Source organism: Uloborus diversus, chromosome 6, assembly GCF_026930045.1.
Source record: "Uloborus diversus isolate 005 chromosome 6, Udiv.v.3.1, whole genome shotgun sequence".
NCBI classification, from domain to species: Eukaryota; Metazoa; Arthropoda; class Arachnida; order Araneae; family Uloboridae; genus Uloborus; species Uloborus diversus.
Window position 1 is genome coordinate 110220672 of NC_072736.1, and position 24469 is coordinate 110245140.

Genomic DNA, 24469 nt, shown 5'->3' on the forward strand with positions numbered 1-24469 from the left:
TATGATCATAAATAGATCCTAATTACGTGGCATTTGTACAAATGACAGGTATTTTTATTTTACACTTCACTAGTAATTTTTTTAGATGTTTTGTTTTCTTTTTAATATATTTGCCTGTTACCTCCCTAACTTTGGTTGCTTTACTAGCCCCCAAAAAGGAACAGCTGGTATTAGATGACAGCTGATCAGCAAGCTGTATGGTTTACGTTTATAGTTAGTTGTTTATATTATGACTGTGAGATTGGTAACTACTTTTTATTTAAAATACACTTTCTTTTTCTTGATCCCTCTTTCAACTGCTGCATTAGTTTTATCAAGGGCAGTATGTTCTTTTAAGCCACTTTTTATTTTCTACAAATGATTTATAAACATTATGTAAAATTCCAGTTTAAATACAGTGAAACTTCAGTAACTGGACACACTGATAATCCAGGTAACTCAACATTTATTTTTATTAGGGTCTGCCCAATGCTAACTTCAATGGTTGAAAAGCTTTCTAGCTTGACACACATTTTGCTAGAACTCATATAAGTCAACATCTAATTGTTATTCTAGTTCAATTCATTCTTTCATATTGACCTTTTCTCAAAATTTTAGAAATGTTCTTTCTGAGAATTCTATCTTTTATCTAGGGGAGTCAGCAACCACTCTGTGCTGTTAGTGCAATTTTGATAGGGTAGGATAAAATGTACTCCATGGGAGGCGTGTAGAGAAAGAAGGCACCATTACTTGTTTTCTAAACAAGTGTGAGCAGGACTTGTTTTTTTAGCAGACCTGACTAACAAGAAGCTTTTATCTCTTTTCAACAAATATGTATTTATTCCTCACAAGATATTCAAATCCATTATTGTTTTTAAAAAGAAAGAAAACAAAAATAATAGAAAATTCATTTACTGGAATTAATTTTCATAATGTGAATGTTAGGCATTAATAAGCATAAGTGATACAAAATTTTGGAACCCCAGTAAGTTGAGGAAAAGTTACGAGTTATGTCATTAAGCTAGGGGGGGGGGGGGGGATCTGGATAAAAAAAAAATCCATGCAAATAATAATTTGTTTTCCAATTGTCATTAAAAAATATAAAAATCCATTGAATACGAGAGGTGCATAAATACTAATTTATTTCTTCATTTGCTTTGAGGGAAGGGGGAAAGGTAATTTACTTCATTTAGTCATATTATTACTAAACAATCAGGCCATTAATTTTTAAGGGGTGTTAAATGTAATTTCAAGGAATTAAAAGGATGAATTTGTCATTATACAGCAGTAAAACTATAATGGAAAAGCAGTTCCACGATAGCAATTTCTCTCAAACGTAAGGTGGGGGGGAGGGGGGATCCTGAAAGTACTAGTAACTGTATGATTATGAATTGGTGTTAAGAATTTACTTTTGTTTTAACTTGTCTCGACTAAAATGCAGGAATCCATATGCAGATATTGTTGTCTGCAACTTTTGAATTTCATGATATCTTATTTTCAAATAATTGTAATAATTTTTAACTATTTCAAATAAAAAAATAGCTTGAATATTAAATTTATATGTTTGAGTTCAATATTTAACACACTTTATATTTAAATTTTTTATATAATTGCTGGGAACTCTTGTTTCAAAGACATGGAAAAACTTTTCTCTATGATGCTTTCGTTGTTTCTAGGGGGGAGGGGACAGAATCCCTAAAAGACTCATAACTTTTTTCATAGGAAAAGTTAAAGCACATACTCATGATCATTTTCTCTTTAAATCATGATTTTTAAAACTGACCCTGATGCTAAAAATTTAGAATTTCAACAATGGTTTTTTTTTGACCCAAAAAAAAAAATCAAAATGTTTAACTTTCTGATTTTTAAAAAATTCTTTGTATAAACTAAGATTATTATAATATTTTTTAAAAAAATATTCAAAATTTTAACATTTTTTATGAAAATTTTCAAGAAGGTAATATTATTAGTTGCTGAGAAACATTTTTTTTACCCATTAACTACAGCTCAGTTAGTGTCTTTGAAAATGACAAAAAAATGCAAAATCGAAAAATTTCAAAAGTCTTTAAATTAAAATACATTGAGATTGAAACAAAAGAAACTAAGGGGTTGCTTTTAACCACAAAATAAGGAAGTATACCAAGTTTCATCAAAATCTAGATGGTAAGTGTTGAAATCCCATTTTTGTGGTTGATTTGACAAATTTTAAACTATTTCAAATAAAAAAAAAAAGCTTAAGTATATTTTTTTTATATTTGAGTTCCATATTCAACATATTATATTTGTATTTTTGTCATAATTGTTGACAATTCTGTTTTTAAGAATATGGAAGAGATTGTATGATGTTTTATGCTTTTTTTCCAAAATGGGGGGGGGGGGGCAGAATCCCTTAAAGTCCCCTAATGTTTTTCATTGGATAAGTTAGAGTACATATTCATGATCATTTCTTAAAAAAATCGTGATTTTTAAAACTGACCCTTTTGTTGAAATTCAGTTTTCAATTTTCAATTTTCTAATTTTAAAAAAAAATTTTGTGCAAACTAAGATTATTGAAATATTTTTTATCAACATGTTCAAAGTCTTTCTATTTTGTGTAAAAATTTTCAAAAAGATTATAGCATTAGTTACCAAGAAATAATTTTTTTCGTAAACAACAACGTCTCAGTTTGAGTGTCTCAAAAATGACAAAAAATGTAAAATCGCCAAATTTCAAAAGGCTGTAAAATCAAAACGCATTGATACTGAAAGAAAAAAAATTAGGGGGTTGCTTGTAACCATAAAGGGATGAAGTATACCAAGTTTGATCAAATTCCGAGACGGTGGGTGTTAAAATCCCATTTTTGTGGTTGATTTGACGTGGAACGACCCCTCTACATTTTCCCATCTTGATGGTGACAAAGATGACATTCATAATTAATTTATCAAAAGCTTTCTACTGACACATCTGAAAAGCTTTGAGATATCAACACAATTTTTAATAATTGATCCTATCTGCTTTATGTACAGCAGAATACTAATTGCGGATTCATCCAACCAGCAAGAGGCAGATAACAATTTTTTTTTTTTTAAATAGGAATCAAAGTATTTTTAGCCTTGATACATAACAGAGTGGCAGGAAAGATGAAGCAAAAATAGAATATGTTGAGAAAACAAAAGGGGGTGAGGACCAAATATTTTATGCAGTTTTCACATAGAAATAAACTTAAAAAACTTTGTGGGACCAATTTATACCTAGTGTGTTTTCTATTCCACAAAAAATACTGGTTTTCCCTAAACACTTTCACTGATGAAATTGTATTTCAGTTCCGATTATTCAACCCTTCATGGGCAATTCAACATTAGTTACAAAAAAGAACTATTCAATATTTCAGTGTTTTTCAAATTCAAATACTTCATCGAAAATTTACACATTTTTCATTAAACCCTTGCTCTAAATATATTTGAAAACGACAAGACTTGGGGAAATAAATTTTCCATTAAAACCTTGTTTCGACTTGCAGTTGTACTTTCAATAAAACATACCTAGAACGAAATACCTTTCTTAAGCTACATCATAGTTGCAAAATCTTTTTAGTTTTGAAAGATCAGAAGTTAATTGTCATTTTATAAGCGGCAGAAAGAATTCGATGCTTAAAAGCTGTCATACCCAAATTTCGCATAACAGAGAGAATAGTAGCAGATATAAACAAACCATTTTAGTAAGTTTAATACCGAATTCTGGAAGCTTTCTCATATCATTGTAGGTAACGCTAAAAAGTCTATGCAGCAAAATCAATATTTTTAAAACTTTAGCGATTTTATTTAATCTATCGTAGTAAGTAAAATTGATCAGTCATCATAAATAAATAAATCATAATAATTTTTTTTTGTCCCACATGATAATAGCTATTTTTCATTTAATAAATGGCAACAAGGCTTTGTTTACATGTTTAGCAAGGAAACGTTGCTGTTCTCCCTTGTTAAATAATACTTGTGGTAAGTGAATAATTCATGATATTTGAATCTTTGGAAAACATTTTAGCTTTAAGTTAATTCCATGCACCCCACCCCCTCATCCCACCACCGTTTGCCACTTTCTTTATGTAAATGACATCTGGATCAACCCAGTTATACACTACATTTACTGTTAAATTTCAGTTTTATTATTAACTGCAATATACTATGTTACTTTTTATATCATCTTAAGCGGTGCCCATCCCTTTCGCCCCCCTTCCCAAGGAGGATGGAGCACCTTAAATGGTACGAATATCACTAAATATGAAAGCTAACGAAGAACAAAACTAAGTACACTACAAAGTACGAAAGACCTTCTCCTCCCCCAAAATAAAATCAAAAATCCTCTAAAATTACCCCTCTCCCTCTTAAAAATTTCAATGGCAAAGTCTACGATCGATCGTTATTTTTGAAGTAAATTTGGTGCCAAATCACTCTTTAAGCTAGAGGTAGTATCAGTGCCACTGTCGGCCACAGTTACAGGTTTAAGGGATAGGTCACAGTGCAATTTTGGAGCACCTTTGACTATCACAGAACTATATAAAATGTTTATCATGTGCATATTTGAATGTTCTTCAGGTCCCTATGGCCCTGGAAGCTCCCCGTAATTGCAGCATGGTAAATCCACTACTGACCATGGTCGTTTCACGCAGTTGCGCCAGTCATTAAGCAGGTGTGTTCTAATAGAGTTACCGGTTAGCTGATCTCATATGAGAACATTCTGTATGGGCACTCACTGTACTAAACACTGATGTCCTCAAATGAACCAACCATGTTAACCTGTTGCTCTACTCAAACATACCCGATGTGACAGGTTTACATTCATCGTAAGAGCTGTTATTTGTGGTACAGCTGAGATCTTTCTATTTATCAAAGTGTTATTATGATATAAGCTTGGGAGACTATATTTAAGAAGATATTTTCTACGTCTGAAAACGATTGTAAATACGAGAAGCTACTCAAAAGGACTATTTTAAGCAATGAAACTTAGTGGTCGCCTAGAAAGACCAATCATATATTTATTCAGATGTGACAAGTTTTTATTACGTAAGCAACAAAACTATTTGTTCATGCTTTTTAACTCTTTTTGTACATTTTTGGCATTTTGAGTGATTTTTTTTTTTTAAAGGGTATGTTCGAATAGGCAATCAGTCAATCCGGATGGTTGATTTCATGACATTTGATGATGTCAGTAGTGCGATGAGTGTGCATGGAATGTTTTAATACACGACCAGCTAGCTAGTATACACCTTTTCTGTTTAGTCACTGGTAAATCCGGGTTAACCCAAGGGCAATTCCACCGTTACGGACGTAACAATCACAGACTTTAAACACTCATAATTTCAATTTGGTTTCATAAAAAGCTACAATTTTTTTTTCTGTTGTATAGTTGGGTGTTATTAATGCTATCAAAAATTTGGTGCAGATTGCGGAACTGATGTGATATACCCCACCCTTGGCGACTTTTTCCTGTTGGCGCCAAGAAAACGAAAACGGACGACATACGTCATACATCGTTCTTAGCGATGCTTTTTTAGCGCCAACAGGAAAAAATCAGATAAAAAAACATGATCAAAGCACTTCAGAACACAATATATATAAAAACAACATAAAAGCACAACAAAAAATATCACGAATATATGCTTCAAAAATGTACAGGGCCGGGGTTTTTTGTAAACATATTAAAATACAATGAAATAAATTATTGTATTAATTACAAGTCGAAATTAATGCATTAATTTTTTTTCATCATTTCTCCGGGATACGAGCCCTCGCTCTCATAGTACTTTCGTAATGAGACCTCGGCTCGCCGGCCCTGCCTCGGTCTCATTACGAAAGTACTATGAGACCTCGGGCTCGCCAGGACCTCGCTTCGCTCGGTCCGTTATCCCTCCGACTGTTAATATACATTACAGTCGGAGTATGGTCACAATTATGTATATTTATGTATATTATGCATATTCATGTGTATGTACACCCAAGGGTGGCTCCTTCCGTTCAGTGTACAATAATGACAGTTTTAAGTGTGAAATATGCACCATTATTGTGCAGATTTATTAATAAAATTCAGCATTTTTAAGAGTACAACCGAAAGAACTTTCAATTGTTAACTTAAAATTCAGTACCTAAAGGAGGCACGTTAATGTCTAAATAATTCGTGGCATCGATAAGGATTAACTTTTAGAACAAAATAACCAAACTATTTTTGTAAAATTAATTAACATACAGTAAAAATAAAGTTAAAAGCTACAAGAACCCCTCAAGGATTTGTAAAAAACAAAGAATTTCCGAAGTGAGAATTTTTATGTGAATTCTAAAATAAAGAACTTACCTTTTTATGGTATAAATCCTCACACTCAGTCCAAAACAAAACATCATCTGACAATGGCGCGTTATAGATACACACCACGTTGGAGTTAACTTTTAATTAACCTTCAAGTTTGAAGAAACTGGCATTTTCTAATGTTTTTACTTCAAAACACAACTACTGAATCTAAACTAACACAAAATAAGCATTCCTGTAAGGTATATTGCACAAAACAACACGTATCTCTCCTGCGTAAAACCAAGAACCCAAGTAAACAAGTTCGGACAAGTTTGCCTTCGCGTTACCAACCACAGGTTAGTTTCACCAGGGATGCCATGCTTAAAAATTTATCGCCTCATTGGCGAGAAAAATATTTCAATTTTGTGCAAAAAATCGGATGTCGCCAAATGGGGGGGGGGGTATATCACATCTGTACCCAGATTGCTTTATTAGAAAAAGTAACAAAAATTAAAAACTGCCTATTACGGACGTAAATCAGAAAACAGCAAAATGTATACATTGTCATACAATTGCCAATATTCCTGTGAATTATTCATAGATTTCTAAAATTTTCTTTGAAATACTTGTTCCAGAGATTTTAAGCTTTCTAAAACCATAAAGTTTTTATGGATACTGTTTGTAAAATTTATGATAGAAATTTATATATTTGTTACGGACGTAACAAAAAAGTGTTACGGACGTAACATGTCTGATATACTAATTGCACAAAGCAAATAAAAGCTTATGTATACTAATAATTTTTGTTAAGAGAGTGCATTGGTCTAGATTAAGACATTATTTTGACCATTTAAGTTACACTTTAATAGTTTTTAAAGATTTGGGGAGGTAGGGATCAGCCCCCGTCCATATACCACCATGTAAATAAATATAAAATATAAATTGGTGCGTCATAAAAAGTGAAATTATCCAAGGGGAAATTAAGCAAAACAAAAGTGGAATTATTCAGTTACAAATAAATTTTTCAAATTTTTAACATGAACATGGAGGGAGAGCGGGGGGGGGGGGGGGGGGGGGGGGGGGTCTTCTACAAGGAAGAACTTTTACAGTTTAAGAATTTTCGATGATTTTCTCTATCTCTCAACAAATATATTAACTGCCAAATTTCTTTTAAAGTTTAACGGTTGCCTTTGATTTCGATCGCTTTTTAATAGAATTGGCATGTTTTTGCCAAAGGTGGAAAAAAAACTGTCGAAACTGACATCGGAAAAATGCATTCTGGCCAACATTTGCCTAAGTAATCTAAATCTTGCTTCAAAACTAAATTTGCCTTATCTGAGGATCAGATGCAGCTAGTTCAATATTTAGTATTTTTAACTCTAATCTAATTATGCTTTTTAATTTAAGTTTTAAAACTATAAAATATTCAACGCATCAATGAAACAGTAATCTAAATATTATTTTTTTGTGGAGAGTAAATAACAATAAAAAGTAACTCAGTAACTTTGGTTTAAACTATTAAACAGGACAAATTCTTATCTCTAAGTTAGTTTTTAAATAAGAAGTAATATCAATTTGGCTATGCTTTCAGAATGATAGAAGTTTGAAGAGAAAAACTATAATTAATATCTATAATATAAATTTAAAAAAAAAACTTTATTGATAAAAATTACGCACAAAATGCTTTGGATTTCATCGTGTTAAATGATCAAGGAATTTTCACAAAAATCTACTGGGAGAACACTATTTTTTTTTTTTTTGTTTCATAGTGCATTGATGAAGCAAAGTTTAAGAAATTAAGGAACCCTCTAGAATATTTTAATGCATGTTATTAAGCATTAATTGCTAATCTAGAATTATTAACACCAATTGAATTAGGATTTGGAGGACAAAAAAAATCTTACATTGAGAGGAACACCTCAGAGCAACAGTACGATATCTTGTCTTATTCCTAGGATTAGATGTCTTAATGTTGCTCTGAGGCGACGATGTGTATTTCAATAATTTTAAAAAATGAAATTAAATATCCACTAATATTTATAAAATTTTAAAAATCACATTATCAGAAGTTTTGTTATATCATATTACATGTCATACCCTATATTTTCATTGCCTATCCTATATTTTTTTCCTTTTTAATTGAAAATATACATATGTTACGGACGTAACGTACTGCTTTTTGTTACGTCCGTAACAAAAAATGTTACGTCTGTAACGCCATTTTTTTAAAAACTAAAGAAATTTTAATGTTTTAAACTATGGTAAACAATTACTCTGATGAATTGCTAAAAGGACAAAAAAGGATTTCTTTTAATTTTGATTTTTTAGGAAGCAACAACAACTTTTGCTAAATTTTTGTTACGGACGTAACATTGAACTTCATTTTTTTTAAATTTAAATTGCCTGATTTCATTTTGTAAAAAAATAAAAATAAATGCATGTTATTATAGTATTATGTTAATAGTTTCAGCTGTATTGCAATTAATTTTGGTTATTTTTATTTTGCTATTAGAAATAAGCGTTTGAAAAAGGGGTATTTTTTTCTGATTGTTTTGAAGATCCGACTATCATACTTCCAACTAGGAAAAAAATTTATTATTTAATTTTTATTCAAAAAGCAATGCAATATTCTGAAAATACACATTTCAAGCTTTACAATGATGTATAATATAGCAAAATAACTGCAATATGAAATTTTGACCTACTGGTTTCACTTTTCATGGAATTGCCCCCAATGCTCTTTTCGAATGTACCCAATTATTTTTAGTGCATATAATAGAGGTTCTATTTATTACCACTAGACTGTCAATTGTTGTTCCGACTGGATTGAGCATGCATTGATTGTTTATAAATTCCCTGATTTCCTTACTATGATCTTTTAGAAAAGTCTAAATGTAAAAAAATCTCTGAAGACATTAATGCATCATTTTAGTTTTCAAGGCATTTTTCAAACTGTATATCAACCATTTATCTCAAGGTGTGCAATTTCCTTTTTTGAGAATGAGTTTTCAAAACAAATTCCAATAAACAGACGAAGGTAGGATCTTAATTTTTTTTGTATGCTTTATATTTTATTATTTACTGTCCAAAATAAAGCTAAACAGTTCAGACACTTTTTCTAAATGTGAAAAAGCTATAATCTGGTTCTGGTAAAAAGATGACCTTTGACATGCTCGTTAATGTTTGGGTCGAAAGAGGATAAATTCTTAAATTGGCATTGGCACACGTTGGCTAAAAATACCTTGACACTGTTGGCTAAAAATACCTTCAAAATGCTTCTAACATAGTTCTTGCTCATTCTTACGCAAAATGACCCTATGAATCCAAATAAATTAAAATACAGTAAACTCTCGATTATCCGCGGAATTGGGTGGCACAAGTGCCGCGGATAATAAAAATTGCGGATAACCGCAAAAAGACTGAAATGGGGGACAAATCAGGTAAAAATTGTCCTATCTCAAATTCTTAACTGTATTGATGCATAACACTTTCTGCAAACAGTGAAAATATATATAGAGTACAGTACAAATGTTTTGTATTTTTGCACAACCGAACTTAACATCAATAACAAACCAGTGTATGTACGATGAAGAACGCACAAAAATAATAATAATAATAATAATAATAATAATAAAATTAAATCAATCAATCTAGCAAAAACAACTGAGTGAAAATGTACAATTTTTCCAAAAAAAAAAAAAAAATACTAGTATTCGCTTTTTACTGCGAAAATACATGTTCGTGATTGTTGATTGATTCGCGGATAATCCGCCCCGCGGATAAACCGCTCGCGGATAATCGGGAGTCTACTGTATGACCACTATTTCTTCTCATCACGTCCCACATTTTGGAAATAGAACTCCCCAATTTTTTTCAGTTTTTGACAGTTTTATTTGGAGGGGAAGGGAGCATTATATTAGCCATTAACATTAAAGGGCTAAAAAGGTGCAAAGTTCGAAAGCATGAACATTTAGGCTCCATTTTTCAGGAGACTTATGGGAGTATTTCCCCCCCCCCCCAAAATGTATCCAAAATCGTCAAAACCGATCTTTTTTTAATGGTTTGTTTTACAATTTTTTCACCTATTTTGGGGCGTACTCACTCTTATGAGTCCCATGTCCGAAAAATTGTCATGTTGTAAAATGCAAATTTAAAAAAATTGGATACATCACATTTTGCGTAGTAAGTTGGATCGCAGGTCTTCAGTAAAGAACTTTCCCCTATTATTTAACTTAGATTCCCAGATAATTATGATTAAAAATGAGATAGTTTGAGTTTTTGCTCTGTTTCAGCATTATTACTTTTATTCGCATTTCTTTTTACTCTCAAAGGGGTTAAAATGACACCTAAGAGCCCTTTAGTTAGGGTTAAAAAAAAGGAAACTATTTTCTTGAAAACTTAATGTTGTCACACAGAGTAATGATTTAGTAAAAGTCGAGGAGCAGTAATCAAGAAAAAGTTTGCTTGGGGTAAAAATGACACCTTTCCGTGATTCTAGTTTTAAGCATGCAAGCATGGCAATATATATATATATTTTTTTTTTGAGTAAAAAAAGCAAAAATGTCATCGTAATTTGGATAGTGTTTTCACACTTTACTTTACATAAAATGCAATGGATCATCATGACCTGTACAGGGTTGCCATGCACCTGGAAAATATGGAAAATCTGGAATTGTGGGGGAAATGAAAATTACCTAAAATGGTCAGAGAAAGTCACAAATTATTGTAATTTCTGGAAAGATCATGGAATTCCTCTCAATTTTTGTATCTAATGGGTAAAACTGGTGCATAAAAATGTGGAAGTGCAGTAAATGTCGCATTCCAGATAAGCAAATTTTCCTGATAATTGAGAGGAAGAAAATTCAAGCTCATTTTTAAGTACTAAATGTAATAAGGCTACAAAAAATAAAATTAATTAATTTTAAAAAAATCCACGCGTAAATGCATTACTAGCCATGCATTATTAGTATTTTCCGCCAAGTACGTGAGGTCTTACTAGTATTTTAATATAGCCTTCATTCTACTTTTTTTTTCTTTCTTTTTCTTGAAATGAATGATCATAAAGATTTAAAGCTTTTAAGCCTCAAAATTTAAGCTTTTATAGGTTAAAACTTGTTCTTTTGGAAACATGCCAACGTTAAAAGTGACTTATCCAAAAATTGCTTAGTATGTTTGAGATTTGAGTCTTTATGCATCCTTCAAACTTGTCCATCATTTCAATGGTTGGAAGTTATTTTAATTAATTTTGGATTAGAATGACTTTATTTATTTATTTTTGAAACTTTAACTATTATTGAGTTAAATAGCAATACATATTTCTTTTGTAAAAATACTAAACTGTAAAAAAATGAGCATTTTATTTTTTAGTTCTTCATTTGCTTTTAAAGCTAAGGATTTGTAAAAACGATCTTTTTAAAACAAAAATTAAAATCCATTTTAGAAAAATAACCTAATAATTTTCTATATTCTTATGTATTAAGAACATAACTTTTAAATTGAATTATCATTGCAGAGAATATTTAGCATATATTTTTTTGTTTTTGAAACAGAATGAACTATGATTTTTATAGATCCTTGCTTGCCAAAGAAAGATGTTACGATTTTATCACAATGCAGATAATTTTTTCACATGTTTATGTTACAGTTGAGAATTGTGGCGACTTCGATGATGTTTTGGAAACATCCATCGATGATGATGATGTCTTGGAAACATCCATCGTGGTTTTTGTTAAAACATTGATGTTTTAATTTTGAACATCTTTTTTTTCAAACATTAGTATTTTTTTTTAAATATGTCACACCACTTGTTGAGTGTAGTATCAACAAAGGCATGTTGGTCAAAAATTTGAAAGAAAAGTCTTGTAGCATTATGGGCTGACAGAATGCTGTTATTCATGCTGCAAGGAGAGAGGGAGACTTAAATCAAATGAGATTTCTTATAATATGCTCAGTTATGCTAGAATGGACCTTCGCACATATCATCTTGCAATATGAAAAGGTTGGAAAGTAAGAAAAAGAGTAAAAAAAGTGCTAAGAAAAAGTTTTGAGTAATAAAATGTTTGCATCGAAAGTGTTACAAACTTTTGCACAACATAAATGTAGAGATTTAAAAATAAAAGTATTAATTGGAAATATCTGATCTTTCAAAGCATTTGTAGTCAAATTTCAAGTTTGTCTTAACTTAACCCAGATATTGATAACAATTATTGATAATGTTTATGTTTTAGAGCATTTTTCGGTTAATAAAGTAAGTTTATTTACAGTAAAAATAATATTTTATTGATATTAAACAACGTAAGTTGACATTCATTATCCTGGAATTTTTTCTAAAATCGACTGGAAACCTGGAAATGTCAGGAAATTTTATTTTTGAATGAAAGTCTAGAACGTTCCGTGGTTTATTTATCTTGTTTTAAAAGAACATCTTCTTTAATCCAGCCTCTAACTTAAATTGTTCATTTAAGTTTGAGGGAAAATAACTTTCTTAACTCGCGAGAGCTTGTAGGGAGTCGTAAATGACCCCAGCCATTTTTTGTTTCCATTTCTTGGAATTTCATGGACAGATAAAGAAATCATTTTCTGAGTAGCTGGGATTGTGTCCTTGATTGATGTGTGGGTGTGGTTGGAATTTTCTTATCTCCTTTCAATTCTTGTAAACAAGGGGGGTTTTGAGAGTGGGGTCTCTTTCGACCCCGCGCGAGTACTAACTTCTCTAAAATTCTCGAAACAGAACAGGTGTTTGGAATTATTTCCAATGTAATGCATTCAATGAATTTAGAAAAAAGGTTGGGAAACGGAAGTAGTTTTCAGCAATCCTTCTTCTAATCATGATTTTGAGTGCACACGCGTGTGGTTTACAATGATCATTTAGTTTTGTCCTTTCTAATCCATATTTTTCAATTGTGTTTGTAATAATTATTACAAAGAAAGCATGCCGACTCCATATGAGCAAGAGATGGAGCGTCTCCGCAAATTATTAGCCGATGTGGAGAGTGATGAAGATGTTATTCCAGACGATGAATGTTTTAGTGATCAAGAAAACTTTAGTGACCACGACAGTGACAGCGAATTTTCAGTAAGTGAAAGTTCTGCTGATCACGATAGAGATGACACCTTTGTTGGAAGAGATGCAAAAACTATTTGGCAAAAAACAAAACTTCGAGCTAATGTTCGTGCTCCAGCTCGAAATATAATTACGCATCTTCCTGGGCCAAAAGGAAACGCCAAAAATGTCAGTGATGTCTTTGAGAGCTGGAGCATTTTTATCGATGATAAAATGATAAACCAAATAGTAGAATGCACGAATATTTTTATACATGACATTTCAAAAAATTACTCAAGACTCAGGGATGCAAAATGCACAGATTTGGTGGAAATTAAGGCTTTATTTGGCCTATTATTTTTAGCAGGTCTTCACAAGTCTTCTCATCTAAACGTAAGGGACTTATGGGCTACTGACGGAACCAGAATCGAAATATTTCGTTGTGTAATGTCATACAACCGATTTCTTTTTTTGACGAGATGTTTACGCTTTGACCATGTACATACCAGAGATTCAAGGAAACAAGACAATAAACTGGCTGCAATAAATGAAGTATTTGAAGCTTTCGATGCAAACTGCAAAGAAAATTACACTTTAGGGGAATATGTGACCATTGACGAAAAACTGGGACCGTTTCGGGGTCGCTGTGCCTTTAGACAGTATATGCCAAACAAGCCCGCAAAATATGGAATAAAACTATTTGCACTAGTCGATGCAAGAACTTTTTATACTTCATCAATGGAAATCTACTGTGGTAAGAATAGCAACAAATCGAACAAGCCGATTGACGTTGTAAAAAGACTTGTAGAGCCACTGTACAATACAAGTAGAAACGTTACCACAGATAACTGGTACACTAGTTATCCTTTGACCAAAGATTTGATTTCTAAAAATCTTACAATAGTAGGAACATTGTGAAAAAATAAAAAAGAAAACTCAGTTGAATTCGTAAATAAGAAGAAACGTGAAATACATTCTTCATTATTTGGATTCCAAAAAGATTGCACAATCGTCTCATATGTTCCAAAGAAAGGAAAATGTGTTTTACTATTGTCAACGATGCATAACGGTGACACTATTGATGAGGATACAGCTGAGAAAAAGAAACCAGAGATAATTACATTTTATAATATGACGAAGTACGCAGTGGATGTTGTTGATCAAACGGCGGCATCCTACACCACGGCAAGGATAACAAATCGATGGCCCATGGTAGTATTTTTTTTGCATTCTGAATGTTGCTGCTATAAATGCACGGATAATACTGCTGTCCAAAAAGGACCTTCCTGTAGAATATAAGAACCAAAGACATTTTCTAAAAAAGCTTGCATTGTGTTTAGTTGAAGAAAAAAGAGCAAACCGTGTTGTTAGTGAAGAACCCCCAACTAAAAAGGCCGAAGTTTTGGGTCGATTCAGGTGTGCTTTGTGCCCAAGAAATAAAGACAAAAAATGTCAACAGATTTGCGTATTGTGCAAAAATTATGCATGTAAAGAACATCAAAATATTGTTTGCAATAACTGTAAGTAAGTTTCTTTAGGTATTCTATATTTTTTGTACAATATTTGCTAACTGAATAGTAACTGAAATAGGAATAAAAATGTGTAAACGTTTTGAAAAAGGTGTTGAAAAATGTGTCATAAATATGCTTAAAAACATTGTAAAAGCTTAGGAAAAATATTTTTTATGCATTGTTTAACATATAAAACATTTTTTTTTGTGCATTGTATAATTCATAAAAATCTTTCTTTATGCATTTCAAATAAAAAAATAATTATTGTTGAAGTCTCTGTTGGTGGAGAAACATAAGCAAATAAAATAAAATAAAGAATTCTTGCAAAAATTAAAAGGAAGAAAAAAAAGATATACTGGGGTCGTTTTCAACCCCGCGCGAGTACTTGTGTGACGAATAACGGCGCGAGTTCTCGCGAGTTAAAAACACTGTCCGTGTTCTGTTTACTGAGAGTCTGTTTCAATATGAGGATATTTTAATTTCAATCACAGGAGATTGGCCAAAATAGAAGGAAATATCCTTAAAGTAGAGTAGCTGCTTTGAAAGTGTAATGAAGTTTCACTCAGTGCTGTAGTTTGAAAAAATGTTTGGAGAGACTCATCTTAAGGTTGGTGGAGGAGGGGGGGGGGGTTCTCACCGAAAGAAAAAGAGATTGAAACCAATTTATATTATACAGTAGCCAGGAACGTGAGCAGAACTTCAGTTATGGGAGTACCACTATACCAGTGAACCTGAACATTTAGATAACCACCAGAAGAGGGCGCAGGGCCGCAACGAGGTCAAAAGTTTAGATAAGGTGTATGAAATTAGTGGCATCAGAATTTATTTTAAGCATTAAAAATATAGAGCAAGTGTTTTGTTTCTGGTTTAAAATGGAGTTAGGGGGTCAAAACTAAATCTGATTAGTAGGATTATAAACATAATCATAAGCATAATATTCACTCAGAAATGAGGGGATTTGAGGGTTTCTCCCATGAGAATTTTAAAAAATTATAGTCTTAAAAATGCATTTTAGACTATCTTTTGGCTATGTTTGGGGAAAAAGGTTCCGGATCGCTTCCCCCATCTGTTTTTCGAAATTAAAACTTTTCAAAATGCAATTATTGTCTCCGATTATGTAGGGAAGCTTTGAAAATGCTTGAGAAATTCCAGAAATTGCTTGAAATTGTAGTCCTAACTATGCAATTTTAGGCGATCTTTGATAATGTAAGAAAGAGAAATTCATGGTCTCTCCCTTGGAAAGTTTTCGAAATTTAGCTATTAAAACGTGATTAAAATTAGCAACAAATGAAGATTTTAGAGGATCTTTGGTAATGTTAGTATTATGAAAGGACCCTTCGTTGGTATTTTCCGAAATTGAAATTCAAGAAATGCAACTGTAGATTATCTTTAAGGAGTTTGGGTGTGTTCCCCTAGACATTTTTTCGACATTGAAATTTTAGACGATCTTGGATGATATTAAGTTGAAGGGTGTTTAAGGGATCCCAGAAATTTTTTTCAAGTCTTAAAAGCAAAATTTTAAACAATCATTAATGCAAGATAGGGTATGTTTCTCGTAGATTTATGTTGGGTGCTTCTCGGGGAAGTTTTTCAGAATTGACTTCCTAAATATGTAATCGTAGGCCATCTCTGATTACGATAGGGAAAAGGATGTGGCTTGGGAACTCTCGTCCAGAATTCTTTCAAGATCAAAGTTTCAAAAACCCTCTTCTACACTACTTTGATAACGTAAATTGAAAGGATAAATTTCGGGAACTTCCTTCCCTTCCCTTTCTTGGCTACATCCCTATCTTTTCTTTGTGTCAATTATTGATAAAAATACTGTGGAAGCCCATTCCCGAGTTTTTCTCCTTCAAAACCATTTGAGTGTTTTCGTTTTAAAAAATTAAATTTTCAATTTCCAGCCTGATATTTTTATTTGTTTGAAATACAAGCGTTTGCGGTCTCGGTAAAAATACTTTGAACCTTTTTGACTGATGTGGTACCTTTTAGTGATACAGGAATGACTCTCAACAAGGGTGCAACAGGAAAAGGGGCTGTAATTTGCCAAGATTATTTCGAAAAAATATCCTAAGTTTAAAGTTATTTACTTTTATTATTTTTTCAAAGACAATTAGTTACAATAGAGCTAGAAGGATAAAAGAGGCAATCTATAATGCCTCCCCCCTCAAAAAAAGAGAAGAATTTTGAGTGCATGGCACATTTTCTGGGTCTTAATACTGTTGTTGTTGTTTACAATCCTTCATTGATCCAGCGGCAGCTAGATCAGATTCATGATGCCATGAACCCTAGCAAAGTCAAGCACCAGTAGTGGGCTAGCACAGACATCTGCCAGAGTGAACCCCAAACAATCAAGGATGTGGTCGGGGGATGCCGGTTTTAGATTGCATTTGCTGCACAAAGAGAAGATCTTCCCAGAGTCAAAAATCATGTTCTTCAGATAACCACTTATGAGTCTCGAGACGGCCGTTTGATCATGTCTGTCACCCTCGAAATCTAACGAGCCTCCCGGGGTCTTCCTGCAGTACCAGGGATGGGCGGGAGGGGTGATCCAGACTTGCCTGTCTCCTTGTTTCTTCATAGAGAAAATTTCCTTATAAGTTAATGTGAAGTCCTTGTTGGGCAACTCTGAACAACCTCTTTTAGCCAAGATGTCTGCGGCTTCATTGCCATGGATGTTTACATGAGAGGGAATCCACTGAAAGTGGACTTCCCTTCCCTTGGTTAGATTTTTGAGATGGGTGATAATCTGAATACCCACAAGGTGTCACACACTGCTCCAGTTCTGTAGGTATTGAATCGAGCTCCGACTATCAGTAAGGATCCAAATGTCACCATATTTAGTGTTGTGAAGGATGGTATTTAATCCTTCATTTATGATGATTAATTCACTTCTGAATACCGAACAGTTATCCGGGTTGCGTCTGGAAAGCTGAACAGAAAGACTTTCGATAAAAACACCACTCCCAGTGTTATTCAATTCATCTTTACTGCCATCTGTGTAAATCAAAATGGCATCACTCGGGATGCCATCTATAACTTCTAGAGCCAACTGTCTTAAATAATCTGGAGCATCTGTGTTTTTGTTAGTGACAGACATAAGTTCAGTATGGAAGTGAACTCCGGGTAAGCCCACAATCAGGCTCACACAAGGTCTTAGAGAGGACTGCTCTACTGATTTAGAAATTATCTTCATATTATCAGCCAAACTAAATGGGCTATATTTCTTTAATCTTTGATTATTTATCCAATTACACAAATATTCTGATGTTCTATTATGGTTTCCATAACTGCGTAATTTGTTAAAATATTTAACCAAGTTTGAGTTTCTTTCAAGACCAAGTGGTGGAAGATTTGCCTCATAGAGTACAATGTCGTTTGGGCAGCTGCTTTTCAAACCTGTTATGATACGAGCTGCACATAACTGAACCCTCTCTAATTTGGAGAGATTCGTTAAAGAGGCGCTGAAGTATACTGGGGACCCATACTCTGGGATAGGTCTAATAAGAGCAATATACGTTGCCCTGAGTGTTTTTGCATCAGCACCCCAATTTCTTCCGCAGATGTACTTAAGGATGTTCAGTCTCTTGCGACTCTTGTTGACCCAATGTAGTAACTGCCCATTGCAAGTGATCTCTGGATCCAAAACGAAACCCAGGCACTTAGGGGTCTTAATACTTCTACGCCTTAGTGGCATATCTGTGAGGGGTGAGGGACGACAAATCCCTCTTTTTCGAAAAGGGGGGTAACATTTTAACTCTGAATGGGAATTTTTTTTTTTTTTAACATTACTCAAATAAGATGCAATATGTATTACAAATTAAAAGGGAAGCCAACTCCTCCCAGAAACATTACAAAAGATAGATCTCTCTCTCTGGAGAAAATGATGGTTGAAAACACACACCTTCTTAACGTAAACTGCTAGCTGCAGCATGAAACACCAGCTAACCTCGTGGTAGCTATTCATAAACTTCCACTACTGTCTTGTAAATATCAACTAACTCATGAAATTCACTCTGATAACACTAGATGGCTGTACCGCATTCATTGGTCATGCAACATCATTTTAACTCACTTAAAATTCTTATTTAATTCCAAACTTATGACTGTCTGTTACTTGACCCTTGTCTGTTACTGGTGCCGCCATCCCATATATATATATATTTATCATAACTTTCATGAAATGCATATAAAAGAAGAAAAAATGATGAAAGCTGAGTGTGTGATGTAGAAACTGAAGCTGGTTTGGAGAAGCTGCCTTGCCCATCAGCCACAGCCATCTCATTCTCATTTCAGCCACCTGCACATTGCAACAAAACATTATAGCGCTCTGTACTTTAAATCTCTTCTTTTTTTAGATAATGGGGGGTACCGCGGTTCTCCTGGTGACCCCCGTGCCTCTCTGACAGTAGCCTCTCGTTATATGGCTCATTCGGATATATCACTCTTTTCTTCTTTCTCCCGAAACATAAAAACCTATAAAAAAAAACTTGCTTTAAGTTAGAAACCATTTATGAAAACATATGGTATTACTCAAAAGAAGTCTCTTTCTTTTTTTATTTTGTCAATGAACAAAACGAAGATGCCTCCATTCTTCTGAATTTGTTGGAAAAGCAAAGACTATATCCTTATCATCCAAATGTACATGCCTGCAGAATACTTCAGTTTAAGAAGATGGTCTTCTTGACATTTTCTTTAGTACAGATACTAAGACCTTTACAATGAGTGAGAGACAGCAGACATCATACTGGCCTAAGTAGAAGAAAATATATGCCCTTGACTGCCTTTTAGTACAGAAAAGATTTGTGCTTTGTTGCACAAATCTGATCTGGACCGTCGAAAGAGTTTCCTGGAAATAATATGGTAACTTTTACTTTTCAGTGTTCACATCGTTTCAACAGCAAACAGATGGGATTAGAAAGTCTATTGGGAATAAGAAGGTATTGGAATGCTCACTCTTATCTTGCAATAACTTAAGAAAGATCATCTTCATTGGCAATTTGTACCTTTCTAACGCTGAAATTTTTTTAAATTTCAATCTTGTTCAAATTTTAGTATGGTGTGTGTAATAGTACATTTGTGAAAATATCGAAACCATTTGAAAATCATGTCAGTTACTTTTATGTTGGATTGATAACTATTTTTAATGACCTCGGTTATGTCGCGCTTTTTATTTTTCCCCCAAAAAACGCAATATAACAAGTTGTTACTGTATTAGCCAACGTTTGTCAATAAAAAAATATGTTATGGGACAGCATCCCCCTGTGCCCCCCCCCCCCCTCTACCAAATAAATAACTGCAAAAGGGTCACTGCATTTAAATACACTAGAACCTCATTAATTGGGACTAACAAGGGATCCAGGTCATTTTAATAAATGAAGGTATGGATTAAACAAAATCACTTATAAATTAAGCAGAGGTACATAAACAAACTACTGAACACCGTAAAAATTGTACAGTTGAGTCTCAAAAGTCTGAGGTTCCGCTTAATCCGAGGTGCTTTGTTATTATTTTTAAAATATACTTTTTATAGACAAAAAATGTTTTAATCAGATAATTGAAATATTTTGCAATGTAGAACTTCCCAAACAATATACACTACGGTAATGAAACGAAATTGAAAGGTTTATGTTTATAACACTTGCCAAGTAACATGAAATATTATTTGACCGTTAGACATGGATTAAGTAAGCCTTGGAGAAAGTAGGAAGTTGGTTGATACAAAAAATAACTTTAAATTAAAACATTGTTTTGCCTCAAAGAACGAACCAACAGTTTTTTTTTTTTTTTTTTTTTGAAGTATCCAATTGCAATTTAAAAGGGAAGTGCAAAACTTGACACTGTACGAAGCATATATATGAAAATTTATTCTTCTATGACGAACGTTTTTGTATTATGTGAGGTACATACATAGGTTCACGCATAGAAACAAATGTCACGACAAAACTCATCAAAACTTATTCGAGGAAGATCAAAGGGCAATGTTTGGTTGCCTGCAACTTTACAGGCAAGAACGTGCAGACATCAAAGCTCATTTGGAGTTAATTAAAACATAAATTTATGTTGATATTTGAGTGATAAATTTTTAGAGGAGACAACACTATTTCCTTTTCATATTCATAGCATAAGGAAGTAAAGAGCACATGTCCTTCTGTGGTCCAAATAATTTTTTCGGATAATTCGAGTTTTCAGTAATCCGAGGTAGGGCAAGCCCCAATTACCTCAGATTTTTAAGACTCTACTGTATTTTGAATTCAAGAGAATAAAATATAAAGCTGCATTAGAGATTAAAAAAATACTTTACTAAGATACAAAATACAGCCTACAAAAATACATTATTGGGCTAACTCGCCTTTTGTTTAAAGAGTATGTACAGCTTTATAACTGTCCGGATGAAATCAAGTCTGGATAAATGAGGGTTTGCTGTAACAAACTATTTTTTAAAACTATTGGGATAATAAAAATGTTGGATGTAAAGGGAAATTATATTCGTTTTCATTTTAAGTTCATCTATAGACTAAATGTGCTGCTGTTGTGTTTAATGCATTATAAATATCTTTTCTTAATTTAAAGTGCCCTGATGAAATTATATATTTTTACATATTTAATGTTATTTCAGATGGCTCCAAAGAAAAAGAATTTTAAAAAAGGAACTCACGAAACTCTTCCAGATAAAAAAAATGTAAAACTGAACATTGAGACGAGTAAGAGCTCTGATACACATGAAAAATATGTTGCACCCTCCAAAGAAGAATTTCAAAAAAGTGGGAAATTGCCACTGAACAGCAACTGGGATAGATATGAAGAACCCAAACTCGATCCACATGCTGATAAAATGAGAGGAGATGATTTTGATGTTATGCTAAGTTATTCCGGTGGCTCCAATTCTCATTTGCAATTACAAGATGAAAAATATTGGGACGAAGAGCTTAAAGATGATAAAGATCATTTAGCCTTAGATTTTGACGCTTTGCAAGCTGCTTTAAAGTGCATACCATTTCAGGAGCTAGTTGGTTTACCGGACAATATTTTTGATGAAAGTCAGCTAACTAATCTTTATGATTGTGCCAATAAGGGGGTGTTGGCTTACAAAAATAGAATTTACCCTGAATTTAAAAAGGTGCAAAGCAAACTTCCAGAACTGGTGAAAAATCTAAACATTGTGGAAAATGCTGAAGAATCGGATGTTGAAGTAGTCCCTAGACGAAATTATGGAATTGAAGATAGTACTGAAAATTATATTGCATCTCTGACATCGAGTTTGTCTTTAAAGAGTTGGGGTAAAGATATTTCAAATGACACTAGCGCACAAACAATAGAAAATCCTCCTAAGCAGTCAGATGATTTAGATTTTCTTCTGTCTTTGAGTATTCCTTCTACTAGTGTTACTTCTGCACCTAATAGTGAAAAAGTAGTAGAAACACCTAAAACTACTAGTGTTGATGATTGGCTTAATAGCATACTTGATGATTAGTTTATTTATTTTGGGAAAGGTATGAATTTGTGGAAGAAAGAAATGTACAAATGTACTAAAGTTAATAAGTTGTTGGTTTTGAAATTTTGTTACCAATTGTTTTCTTTTGTAACAATGTTAAAATAAAAACATATTTGAAATGTCACAAGCTGAAACTTTTTGCATGTGTGTGTATTTTACTTATGCGGCTTCAGTGTGTGTGCCATGTTTTTTTTAATGAAATGGGTTTTGAAAAGGTTTGTTTCATTAATTTAAATGCAATGTACTAAAGATACTTATTTTAAGACATATTTTGTATTGTATTAATTTTCTAGTTTTTGAAGGAAATCAAGTAATACATAGTAATTAGTTTACTATCTTATTATTGTTATTGTTTGTACATACTTCATTTCACTAATATTATTATCATTGTTTTGTTTTTCAAGTCATTAAAAAGTTTCCTATAAAACAAGGTGTAAAATAATCATGATTTACTTTAATCAGGCTTTTAAATTTAAATCATATTTCTTTTAATCTTTAAAAGATATTAGAAACTTCACCTACTGATTTATTTACCTTTATAAATGTAACTCAACTTTTTTTTTACATTGACATTTTAAAGCATTATTTCATAATGTAATGCAAAACCAATTTTGATGCAAATGCATTTAATTCAAATCAAATTTAGTAATATTAGTACACTGTAAACAGAGTAACAAGTAGACAAAATGAGTAGTGTTTCATGAGATGAAAAACAAATTTGAATTGAAAAGAAATAAAAATTAAATCTTGTTCGACTAAATCAGATTTTTTTTTCTTTAAATCAGTTAAACCAAGACTTTAAAAAATAACTTCTTTTCATACATAATTATTTAAAATCACACTTACCTACTTTCTTGTAAAACTATATAAATTGCAGTATACTTATTTTCAAGTTCCCATTATTCCATATTCTACAAATATGTATGCAACATTGTAATAGGGCTCTTTTGTCAATATTTTTCTTCACAGTTCACCTGTTATGACACTACGCAAACAGGGAAAGTACCTTAAGGTAGCTTGATTGTTTTCATTTAAAACAAAATCTGGATAAAGGGGCTAGTGATAAGAAATATGGTGAATAACTTAAAAGGTACTATTAGATAGTAACTTTAAATTTGAACTGTCAGATTGTATGAGAAGAGACTGAGTAGATAAAAATGAACAAGTAAGGATAAATCTTTGGAGAGGGGGGGGGGGATTTTAAATTGAAGCTCATTTTTTAAAACTAATAATTTAAGGGGGGGAACCAGTTTAGACGGGTCAAAAAATGTATTTTTTTTTTTTTTTAATATCCTAAAATGTTAGTAGAACTATTCAAGAAAAGGTTGCAAAAATTTCAATTCAAAATTCCCTTTAGTTCCAATGCTATGAGCACTTAAAAAACTTCGAAAATGTTCACAGCAGTTTTATTTCAATGAAGTTTTTCTTGAAGCGACATTTTTTCAACTGGTGTGCATTCTAGCACAAAACGTTATAACGCAATCGTTCTGAAATTTTGTATGAATATTCTTTATTCAATTACACTCTATATGAACCTAATTCTGGGATGATATTATTATTAAAAAGATTTTTTTAATCCGGAAAAGGAGAACAAAATGGTAGAAAAACGTGAATTTTGTGATCAAACACCTCAAAAGCTTGAAATGTTTTATTTTTTTTTAATCGGAATAAGGTTCATATTCTAAGGAAATATGTTAACGATAAAAAAAATTTGTTACGATTACAGATAAAATTGTGACTTCAGGAATGCACACCAGCAACAAGCTCTGATAACGACCATCCATGGACATCAACTTCTAACTCTTCTATTTAAGGCAGAAATGAGTTGAATAAATGGCAAAGTGTACTTTAAAATATGAATAAAATATCCTTCAAGTTTGAACAAAGTCTGATTATTCCTTCCATGTTGAAAAAATTCTGAAAAACTAAAATTTATGCCTCCTAAACTGGTCCCCCCCTCCCCGTAAGAGCAGCAAGTATTTATTTACTGGGCTGCAAGTTGTTGACTTCTGACCAGTGGCATATTTACCATGTTACAATTACTAGGAGATTCAAAAATGCACATGGAAACTGTTTAAGATAGGTAGTTCTGTGATAGACAAAGGGGTTTTAAAAATGTACTAGCTGCGTGCCCGGCGTTGCACGGGCTACCTAAAAAATGTAAGAGCAGTCCAGTTGATGCT

The 24469-nt window shown here is 32.6% G+C and overlaps 3 protein-coding genes across 4 annotated transcripts in view; 2 read left to right on the forward strand and 1 right to left on the reverse strand.

The window, feature by feature from the left end:
• LOC129224740 (coiled-coil domain-containing protein 177-like) overlaps window positions 1-3605 on the reverse strand; it is a 40397-nt gene extending 36792 nt beyond the window's left edge. Inside the window, exon 1 of the mRNA XM_054859288.1 lies at window positions 3502-3605. The gene's annotated coding sequence lies outside the window, so the exon portion shown is untranslated. The remainder of the gene's footprint in view (window positions 1-3501) is intronic.
• A 283-nt stretch (window positions 3606-3888) lies between these two features.
• Window positions 3889-22322, forward strand: LOC129223904 (uncharacterized). Of its 2 annotated transcripts, XM_054858281.1 has the most exons (3): window positions 3922-3954; window positions 19673-19731; window positions 21411-22322. In XM_054858281.1, the coding sequence occupies exon 3, from the start codon at window positions 21411-21413 to the stop codon at window positions 22263-22265; it is 855 nt and encodes a 284-aa protein (XP_054714256.1). In that variant the 5' UTR covers window positions 3922-3954; window positions 19673-19731; the 3' UTR covers window positions 22266-22322. The 2 variants fall into 2 exon arrangements, with proteins under 2 accessions (XP_054714255.1, XP_054714256.1); XM_054858280.1 differs by lacking the exon at window positions 19673-19731 and having other exon boundaries at window positions 3889-3954.
• LOC129224921 (piggyBac transposable element-derived protein 4-like) lies at window positions 13170-17519 on the forward strand. Its single transcript, XM_054859469.1, has 3 exons — window positions 13170-14034; window positions 14621-14696; window positions 17438-17519. The coding sequence occupies exons 1-3, from the start codon at window positions 13170-13172 to the stop codon at window positions 17517-17519; spliced, it is 1023 nt and encodes a 340-aa protein (XP_054715444.1).
• Window positions 22323-24469: the final 2147 nt, after the last annotated feature.

What these genes read in the sequence shown, in the direction of transcription:
- LOC129224921 (XM_054859469.1), top strand. Translation starts at nt 13,170, where the DNA reads ATGCCGACTCCATATGAGCAAGAGATGGAGCGTCTCCGCAAATTATTA. An exon ending in ATCAATGGAAATCTACTGTG is followed by an intron (nt 14,035 to 14,620) that starts GTAAGAATAGCA and finishes CATTGTGTTTAG; the next exon opens with TTGAAGAAAAAAGAGCAAAC. An exon ending in GAAGTTTTGGGTCGATTCAG is followed by an intron (nt 14,697 to 17,437) that starts GTGTGCTTTGTG and finishes AACCTCTTTTAG; the next exon opens with CCAAGATGTCTGCGGCTTCA.
- LOC129223904 (XM_054858280.1), top strand. Translation starts at nt 21,411, where the DNA reads ATGGCTCCAAAGAAAAAGAATTTTAAAAAAGGAACTCACGAAACTCTT.